General features: G+C 42.0%; 2 protein-coding genes across 6 annotated transcripts in view; both read right to left on the bottom strand.

Moving 5' to 3' along the window:
- Window positions 1–1560: 1560 nt before the first annotated feature.
- On the bottom strand, window positions 1561–4865 carry mrgbp (MRG/MORF4L binding protein). Its single transcript, XM_015045717.1, has 5 exons — window positions 4073–4865; window positions 3562–3683; window positions 3183–3264; window positions 2983–3057; window positions 1561–2258 (listed from the first exon to the last, which is right to left on the bottom strand). Exons 1-5 carry the CDS (start codon window positions 4212–4214, stop codon window positions 2032–2034), a joined length of 648 nt encoding a protein of 215 aa, XP_014901203.1. The 5' UTR covers window positions 4215–4865; the 3' UTR covers window positions 1561–2031.
- A 523-nt stretch (window positions 4866–5388) lies between these two features.
- Window positions 5389–10047, bottom strand: part of hm13 (histocompatibility (minor) 13) — a 13753-nt gene continuing 9094 nt past the window's right edge. For 2 of the 5 annotated variants that reach the window (XM_015045713.1, XM_015045714.1), the window contains 2 exons: window positions 8165–8314; window positions 5389–6800 (listed from right to left, as the gene is read on the bottom strand). In XM_015045713.1, coding sequence (XP_014901199.1) covers window positions 6728–6800; window positions 8165–8314 — 223 coding nt within the window. In that variant the 3' untranslated portion in view covers window positions 5389–6727. The remainder of the gene's footprint in view (window positions 6801–8164; window positions 8315–10047) is intronic. The other 3 variants (XM_015045715.1, XM_015045716.1, XR_001426592.1) reach the window with 2 other exon arrangements.

The following is a 10047-nucleotide window of genomic DNA, read 5'->3' as shown; positions in this document are numbered from 1 at the left end:
TGCAGTTCTAGGCACAGCCAAGATACTGGAGGGAAGGGAAGAGAGAGAGAGAGAGAGAGAGAGAGAGAGAGAGAGAGAGAGAGAGAGCGCACCAGTGGAGGGTGAGAAGGGAACTAATTATTATTTTCTTATGTGCGTTTGTGTAAACAAATGTGAGGGGGTTCAAACACGTTTTAAAATTAATATAAAAGCCCAATAAAAGAGGGAAAAGAAATTTCAATCTTAAGGCGATGTAAGAAATTCAAATTTAAATATGTAAGGCTTCCTGTGCTTACCTGTTACAAAGCATGTTAGGAAAAAATACTCTATTTAGATTCATATGACACTAAAATTCATTAAATTAATTTGTTTATATTTTTACATTATTTAACCTTTACTTCACCACGAAAATACCAGAGGTAAAAAAAAAAAATCTCTTTTGCAGAGAATCCAGGTTAGACTGGCAGCAGCATGGAGGTTACAGAACATTCACAGCAAACAGAAAACGCTAACATGACGAAGCCTTCAGATTCACGCATTTCTGCATAAATTAGGATTATTCCAGCATAGGTTACTACTATTTTTTCCGTTTCTAAAATGTAATTACACACATTAAAGGTCTTCTAAATATTTTTTGCCTCCAACAAGACAAATAAGATCCAGAATGTTTACCAACGTTAACATCGCTAATGCTAATGCTAATGCTAATGCCAGCTTGCTAGCTTAATCTTTTCCAACGGCAGCAATCAGGAAGTCTAATTTCTCCTTCAGAACTGTCCCAGTCTGGTTCAGAAGGAGAACTGGAAGTAAATTACAGGCAATAAAACATTTCTTCGTGTACTTACTTGGACTCTTCGGGGTTTGTGCCGCTGAAACACTCTCGCCTTCAGCCGTTTCAAGATGGCGGCACCGCGTTTATTATTAATGGAGTGGAAGGAGGTTGGTGGAACAGCAGGTGTTACGCTAACTTCTGCTACCATCAGGGGGCGCTATCACTAAGCGCGACCTAAATACCAATTTTGTATAGTCTTTATACTAAAACAAAACTATTTTATGTAACTTTCTTCATCCTGCAGTTTAAAACCGAAAGATAATTTTCGGTCTGATCAGCTGCATTTCAGTCAGGCATCCTGACAGCCTCCTCAGGGGTCACAACATCTGATGGTCACAAAGTTTGATGGAACACCAAATAAAAACTGGAGTTTCCCACTTCTGTTGGTTTATATGGAAATAAAAATAGTTTTTAGCTTAATCTCTAAGGCCTCATTTATGTTTGAATTGGAAAAAATAACAGAGGATCAGGATTATGAATGTTTTGATTAATAAATGCATGTTATATGTTATAATTGTGTACAGTATAGTATTAATGCTAATTTTGTTTTTTGTATGTATTTTAAATACTCCCTGGCCTTCTGTGTGACCTATATATGCTGCTGCTGCAGTTACACCTGAATTACTCCGCTGTGGGACATTAAGGACGTTTTCTGTTCCGTTTTATCCGACTGCTGCAGGAAATCTTTGGCCCAAGAGATCTAGTATCAAAAAAGCATTTTTGAATTGAAAAGAAAAAGTGCAACAACACTCAGGAGTTCATCTTTAATGTCACCAACAGTCTTGTTATCATGAATAAATATTTTAATAAAAATAAAAACCAAGAATAACATTTTAAAATATCCCATGCTGTATGAAACTGAAACTAAACATAAGCTAAAAAATATGAAAGAGGAAAGCATCATACTGTAAATGTGTTTTTCTGCTTGTTTGCAGCAGATTTCAGAAGGAGAAACATTCCCAGAGGTCCGACTCGGCTGCAATCCCTGGAGCCTGGAAGACGGAGCGACTGAGTTCTCCAGAACCGGGTCGACCGGAGTTCGGAGCAGAACTGCAGCGGTTCATCCAGCAGAGCCGCGTTCGGTCCAGAGTTCTGCTCGGCTCCATGGGAAACATGAACACGGAAAACAAAAACCTACAGGAAATAAACTGGTGGTCCAAACGTGTCACTTCCTGTTGTCAGGAGAAGTCAGCGTAAGGCAGCCAATCAGAGTCCAGCTCTCAGGTCCGCCTCCTCTTGGCGCCTCCCGGACTCGCCGGGTTGGAAGACGACAGCAGTTTCTCTGTGGCTCGACTCCTCTTCCTCTTCTCCGCCTCCTTTGCTCCTCCTCCTCCTCCTCCTGCTGCTGCTGCTGCTGCTTCACCTCCACCCTTCTCCTTGTCACGCTCCTTCTCTTTTTCCCGACTGCCGCTCGTTCGCTCCGACATCTTCATAGAAGAGTTACTTCCTGTGGGAGAAATGGGAAAACTGAGTTAGCATAGGAAAGGATGATCTGCGGAGACGTCCGGATGTCCTGTCCCACTTCCTGTCCCTCACTACTGATAAACCTGCTCTGACGGAACGATCCGGTTAAGGATAATCACTAAAACATTCCTGATTCAGAGAAAATAAATGCAACAGGAAAACGCTGCAACTACAGATGAACCAAAAGTCCTCCGGATCACTAGGGGGAGTCGAAAAACAAATCATGTGAGAGCAGACCCTCAGAAAAGACGTCCAGGAGAAAGTTAGAGGAAGAAAGAAAAGCATCTTCCTTAATCTCACTGTCTTTTAAATTACAGAACAGCAGCATGTTTATGTTGGTAATACTTCCTGCTCCAGACTCCCCCTGGTGGTCGGGAGGACTTCTGTTAGGTGGAGCAAGTTTACAGTATTTTACATTTGCCGTTTGCGGCATTTCTCCTTTTGCTTCGATCTCCTGTGATTGCAGCATTTTGTCAGTAGTCTGTGGTTGCAACGTTTCGTCCGTAGGCATTGCATTTGGTCGAGGCGTTCTGTCCGTCTGTAGTCGTGGCGTTCCTGCCGCAGTTGCAGCGTTTTATATGTAGTTCTAAAGTTCTGTCTGTATTAGCAGCATTTCATCTGTCGTCACAAGACTCGCAACAGTCACTGCAGTCTAGAGACGCCTGATAAAGCACATGTGGCTGAAAACAAAAGCAGGAGAGCTTGACCTTCTTCATGTGTAGCAGGAGGTTCTCTCTCCATCCTGAACTCCTCCTTGGTATCCTCCTCTGAGCCCAGCTTGCCTGCAAACACATCGAGATCATCATTCATCACAACCGGAACATTCCCCCGCCGGGTCCACTGCTGAGGAAGACTCCTCAGGAGTTGAGAGGAAGGACAAGATGGCAGAACAGGAAGAGGACCTTACCTCCTTTCACCTCCTGGATGATCTCCTCTGGCAGCGAGAAACTCTTCTCTGTGTTCGGAAACGGCAGGATCTCCGACTCGTGCTGCTCAACACACAGAACCGGTTCAGAGGAAAACACAGCAAGTGTGTGTTACTGTGTCTGTATGTCTGTGTGTGTGTGTATTATTGTGAGTGTGTGTGTGTATTACTGTGTGTGTGTGTATTACTGTGTGTGTGTATTACTGTGTGTGTGTATTACTGTGTGTGTGTATTTCTGTGAGTGTGTGTGTGTGTGTGTGTATTACTGTGTGTGTGTATTACTGTGAGTGTGTGTGTGTGTGTGTATTACTGTGTGTGTGTATTACTGTGAGTGTGTGTATTACTCCATCTGTGTGCGTACCAGAGCCTGCATGTCGTACATGGTCCCCAGATGGTCCCAGATGACGGAGGAAGAAACCTGCCTGCCGATGTTCTGGCTGAATTTATCCCGGATGCAGATCATGTGGAAGTGGCGGTTCACTCCTGGAAACAGAACCGACCCGTCAGAACCAACAGAACCAACCTGTCAGATGAGTAATTGGATGGATGCCATATTATATATTTGTTTGGAATAAATTCTTAAAATATTTTTTTCTTCTCAAACTTATTTTGCATATTTATTCAGAAAATACAAAACTCAACTTCCAGATTTTTTTTTTACAGAGTGCGGAAGCAACCAGCGACAAACTGGGATCAGACTGACCCAGTTTCTGCTTAAACTGGTCCCAGTATGTCTCGGATGTGGGTTGAACTGATCTGGGTCCGTCTAATGTTCGGGTTAAGCTGGTCTCGGACTGGTTCCGGTGCCAGTTTGGATTCACCAGGTCTCCAGTGGGAGCTGTTAGCACCAGAGCTAGCGTTAGCAGTCTTACCCACTGGTTTGTGCCCGATCATCGCGTGGAAAAGACACACCTCCACTTCGTGGCTCCAGACCACCGAGTCCTCCCCGGGAACCAGAGCCGAGTCCGGGGGCTTCTCCTCGGTCTGACTGAGGGTCACATCTGCCTCCCCCATCTTCAAAAACCAGATAAGAACCGAGTAAAACCGAAAGGCTTTCAAGCCGCGATAATCAGACCGGAACCGGAAGTAGGCAGCTGATTTTCAAAATAAAAACGACTTTGAGCGACCTTAAACTTTAGTTTTTAATCTTGACGGCTTTTCTATTTCTATTCAGACGTCGCTGATATGCTGAATAATTGTTTTGTTCTGACGGCCCAGATTTACGGAGCATTTTTACATTTCCATGAATCAATGAAAATTATTTTTTGAAAATGCTCCATTTTCAGCGGAACTTTTAGCGCATCAAATGCGTTTTAAAGAGTCGCATACTCCTGACGCCTTTATACATTGGCATTTTCTGACAATTTTGTGCACAGGCAAGTGTTTGAACGGCTCAGTTAAAACAATTCAGACATCTACAAATATAATTCTGACTAATCATAAATATATATCTACATATATTCAACTGTAATTGCGGATTTTTGACCTTTCAAATGATGAATCCATTGATTTTAATCAAAAATATAAATTAAGAGATTTTGCTACTCAAACTGAATGCGGACATTTTTTAAATTACCCTTTAGGAAAATCAAAACATTGTGTCCAGTGTCATAGCCTGTTTTCTGTGTCACCTAGGTAACAACACCTAGACCAGGGGTGTCCAAAGTGCAGCACAGGGGCCATTTTTGTCTTTTGGATTGATTTTGTGTGGCCCTCCAACTGCAATTAAAAACATGATAGAAATTTGATCCATCCATCACAGACGGTTGATTTCATTTATCAGGGTGGAATTGTTACGAACATAAAAGTAAAAAAATAAATTAAATAAAAAAAAGTTTCTATAACAAGCAGAAACTTTTTCTGAAAAGCTGACTTTGTTCCATCCAAATGAGCTTTTAATAGAGTTTTTAAACTTGGCTAAATACAGCAACAATAAAAAAAAAAGTGACCCAAGTATTGAAATAAAATTTGAAAATAAATTACAATATTTTTATTATATATTTTTTTAAGTTTTGGATCAATGAATAACTTCCTTTTCCTACAAAAAATGAAATTAAGTGTGAAGCTCAGAGAAAGAGCTTCTCTGCAGGCCTGTCAGCAGGTCAAAGGTCACAGCGTAGCCTGTTTGGAAGAACCGTGGCGTCTACAGTTGTGATTTTAATGCAGTCAGAGAAGCAGACAGACAGAGTTGTGCTTCTCCAGTTTGTGACCAAACCACCAGAAGGTTTATTGCAAATCCAACAGACAGTTGGGCCGAGAAGCGACTGCGCTCAGATACAGAGAAGAAGAAAAAGAAAAAAACATCTCAGAGTTAAACTCTATGAAGGCTACTGAACTCCACGGAGCCGGATACAAGCGGGACTTTAGAACCAATCGGATTTACATCAAAATACAAAACTGTCAATAATAAAGCGTCAACCATCGATCACAACAGAAATATTAACGCAAAGCTGAGAATCTGCAGCTCAGAGGGTCAAATAAAGTCTTTCTAGACCTTTCCACATCACCTGATTTACATGTCAAAGCCTGGGCATGATGGGAAATGTAGTTCTGAGCAGTCCAGCAGTTTGAGCGCCTCTGGACTCATTTCTACATGTTGTACAAAACTAAAGCTCTCCTTTAATGTTTACACTTATTCAACTTTCCTCAAATATTTTAAGATATGACAGAAAACTGCATCAGTAAATATTGTCCTTTATCTCCTGTCAACCAATCAGAACGAGGCTGAAATCCCCTGATTGGCTGACCTGACTCCTCCTCCTCCAGTCTGACAACCAATCAGATTTTAGAATGAGGGGGCGGGGTCGCTGCTTCCTGCAGCTGCAGAGAAGATCTAGGAGAAACTTTGATCCCTTAACCTTCCAAATAAAGTTCATTTTCACCCCTCATCTCAACAATCTGGTGATTTTCTGCATTTTTCTTCCTGTCTGAAAAAACAAAGTTCAAAAAGAAGAAAAAGAATGACTCAAAATGATAAAACTGACCCTTAAAATCTAATAAACACATCAGAGCTCAGACAGACGGAGTCACAGCCGTTTTACGTTAATGGGGGAAAAGCTGAAGTGATGATACAGAAATAAAAAGTTTGAATTGATTTCACCGCTCAGCTCTGACAGGAAACACCTGGATTCATCCAGATGTTTGGAGGAAAAGCTGTAAACATTCAGAAACATTAAAACTGTGACGTTTTTACAAGAACAAAGTGAAACTGAAGCAGGTAAAGGTGAGCGGACAGAAGCATGAAGCAGAGACGTGCTGAGGAAACTCCGGCTTAACGGCTTCCTGGTCCAGACACACAAGCCCCGCCCACTCGCCTGACCCCGCCCCCCAGCAGCTCTGTGCTCCAATGACGAGGAGGAGGAGTCAGGCACCGAGCAGAAACAAAACTCCACCCCTCATATGGTACCATAGAAGCTGTAACCATGGAGACCAGACACAAACACGTTGGCAACATAAGCCCCGCCCCTAAGGAAGGGGGGGGCTTATTAATGAAATGTAACAGGGTGGGAGGGTGGCAGCGACGAATACTATTGGTCCTTTTTCTTCTCAGGTTCTGATGACTCCTCTTTAGGCTCCGCCTCCTCAGATGACTCCTCGTACCTGCAGAGAGGGAGCCATGTTTGATTTTACTGTGTGTGATGTCAGAATGAAGCTGAAGGTTGATGTGGAACCATCAGAAACCAGTAAAGTCATGCTGTCAGATTTAACCAACTCCGTTCATAAAGCTTCATAAAAACTGTTTAGAGATCAGACCATCTGTTCCTCCTGGCTCTGCAACATTTCATTAAATATTCATAAACCACAGCTCCCTTTTTGATTTGATGGTGGGCTCACTTCCTAATGTGCTAATGTGCTAATAGCAGAGCTAATTTTTACCATGACGCTTTAGCATTTTTGCTAACTTTTAAAATGTTTAGCGCACTTAGCTTAGCATTAATTTACTTGGTTGTTTTGTAAACTCAGTTGAGTAAAGTTTGACATCTGTGTTGAAGCTTTAGTCATCAATTTTTTATGTTTATGCTCTTATTTTGAAGTGTGTTTACACAGCAGTTCAGTTTTCTCTCCCATTTTTAAATGGAACTGAGCAAGAGGCAAGTAAGAACGAGGAGAAAAGAGGAAACAACTCATGAACAAACAGCCAGGGGCGTTAACACTTAATTAATTAGAGCAATTTCGCAGGTTCTTTTATCGCTGACAACTGTTAACACGACAGTGAGCGCCTCCACCGACCAGCAGTTGGCTCACTGTGTTCTATACGCCCACTGGTGGCGAGCTGCTGTAACTACAGTTTAATGCCTCTGTCCGAATAGAAGTGCAGCTTAAAAATAGTTTCTATAGTCAAACAGAAGTCTCCAATTAAAGTAAGAAAAGGCAGAAGGCGTCCATTCTATATGAATTATTTTTTAGCTTTTTTTGAAGGATCTCCTCCCATTCTCCACCTGTGATGCGGTGCAGCAGATTGTTTACTTTGTACCCAGAATGCATTGCTGTAGTTCTACAGTAAACAGTTGAAAATCTCCTGACGTCCAACTGCTTTCTGAATGAACGTTAATTTGACTGAATTAGCAACAGAGCTAGCAAAACTTAGCAACTAGAAAACAAAGTTTTGTTTTGATGAAGTGTAAACCACACAGGAAGATGTGTAATGACAGATTTGATCCAGATGAGGGCGATATAGCACATGTATCACAGTTGGCATCAACATGTTTGAAGTTGATGCCAAAGCATTAGCTTCGGCTAAATACCAAAAACTTTCTGTTGGTTCTGGTTTAGGATCCAAAACTCTCCGTTTTTAAACTTCATCCCTAAACGTTTGATGGCGAGACTGAAACGTTTGGACTTCTGATCCCGTCTGAGTAAACCGGGTCCGTTTTGATCCTGGAGGACTAATGGACGGGCGTTCTACCTGCCCAGGGCTCAGAGAGGCGGGGCAGTAAGGGCAGGGGGCGGGGCTTAGCTCCTACATGGAGGTGGGCAGAACACGGCGGTGTCGGGGGGAGGAGCCGGTTGCCATGGTTTCCATGGATGCAGCCAGGCTTGCAGGAGAGCCGCTGACAGTCGGGAAGGAAGTGATGCGTGGAGAGGCAGGAAGGACTTCCTCTGATGACTCGTAGCTATGGCGATGGGGAGGGTGAAATGAAGAGGTGAGGATGAGGAACAGAAGAGAAGAAGAATGTAAGATTTTTATCTTAAACTGCAAATTAATCAGAGTGAGGATGAGGATGATTAAGTGAGGAAGAGCAAACAGGAAAGAAAAGGAAAGATGGCAGCTGGATCTTCTACTCCTGAGTCCTGACCCGAAACATCAGCCTCATCGTCCAATCAGAATCCAGAAAACATCCAGACAGTCTAGCAGGAGGCGCTCCACCAGCCCAAACATGGCGGAACCGTCTGTCAGGCCAGACCCAGACGTGACAGTTTGAGCAACAGAAGTAGAACCAGAACCTCTGGGTTTCATCTGCAGGATTAAGGATCAGAAGAACCAGAGACCCGTCCAGGTTGGACAGACAGACGGATTTCGTCTGACTATGGCTGGATGGATGGACAGTCCATAGCAGAGGTCTCACTCCAGCGGCCTGCAGGACGATCTGGTGGCCCCACCGTAATATGAAAGTATTTTAGTCTGGCCCACAGGGTGAGCGGACCTCTAAAGCAAGTCCCGCCCACCGTTCCTCTCATGGCTGACATTCGGTGCTAGGCTAAGCTACACTGACTTCATGCACACTACGCCTGTAACAACAGAGCGGCTGATGATGGACCAGTCCGGTACCAGTTTCCTTCCCTGCAGTCGCCTTTCCGGTTCTTTCTACCATTAATGCCAGGATCAAACGCAGAGAAAGGCGACCGGCTGCTCGTCACCCGCCGCGCTGTTTGACAAGTAGAAGCGGTGATGGCGTCACGCGTCGAGACGTTCCGTTTTAACATAAATTTGGTTTTGTCTGACTATCTGTAACTACATCCCAGATATCTAAAAATGCTTTTTGACTAGACAAAACTACATTTTGACTATCCGGAATGGTAATTTAAGATATCTGTATTTACATTCTGACTAGTAAGAATAATAATTCAAGATTTCTTCAATTACATTTTGACGAGTCAAAATTCCTTTCAAGATATTTCAAATGACGTCACTGGATCTGTCATTTGACGGGACACATAACTGTAATTACGATTTAAGATATCTTCAACGCAATTATGACTAGTCAGAATTACAATTTTAGATCTCTGAATTAAGAATGACGTGGAAGACCCTTTGTGGTGTCCAAACAGTTGCCTGCAGGATTTTATGTTTCCTGCACAAAATTGTCAGTAAATGCCACAAATTAGAAAGAGCTCGACAATGTTGGAAATGCAGAGATAGAAAAACTTCATAAACTATAAGACTGCTTCTGATATCTGCAAAGAATTTCCTGTTTAATCATTTTGGACGAACCGAATGCACTTAAAAACAGCTTTGAAACGCTAAAATTGTTATTGTAACACCATTTTCAACATGAAAGTGCCGCATTTTCAAACATCTTTTTTCGTTTTCTCTATTTTTCATTGTTTTATTAAACTTTCAAATTGCTACATTTTGACTAGACAGAATACTAATTCAAGATATCAATAATGTCTTTCTGACTAGTTGGAATGTCAATTTAAGATATCTTAAATAGAAAAGCTGTGTAATTCAAGATATCTGTATTCAATTAGAGATATCTTAAAAGGAATTTTGACTAGTCAAAATTACAATTCAAGATATCTTTAATTTAATTTTGTCTAGTCATTATTTGCTTTTAAGATATCTATAATTTAGTTTTCACGAGTCAAAACTACATTTCTCTTATCCAAAAATACATTTAAGATA

The sequence above is a fragment of the Poecilia latipinna genome, unplaced genomic scaffold (assembly GCF_001443285.1).
Source record: "Poecilia latipinna isolate Pla-1442-1.1 unplaced genomic scaffold, P_latipinna-1.0 Scaffold741, whole genome shotgun sequence".
Taxonomy (NCBI): Eukaryota; Metazoa; Chordata; class Actinopteri; order Cyprinodontiformes; family Poeciliidae; genus Poecilia; species Poecilia latipinna.
This window is presented reverse-complemented; position numbering and strand designations above follow the sequence as displayed.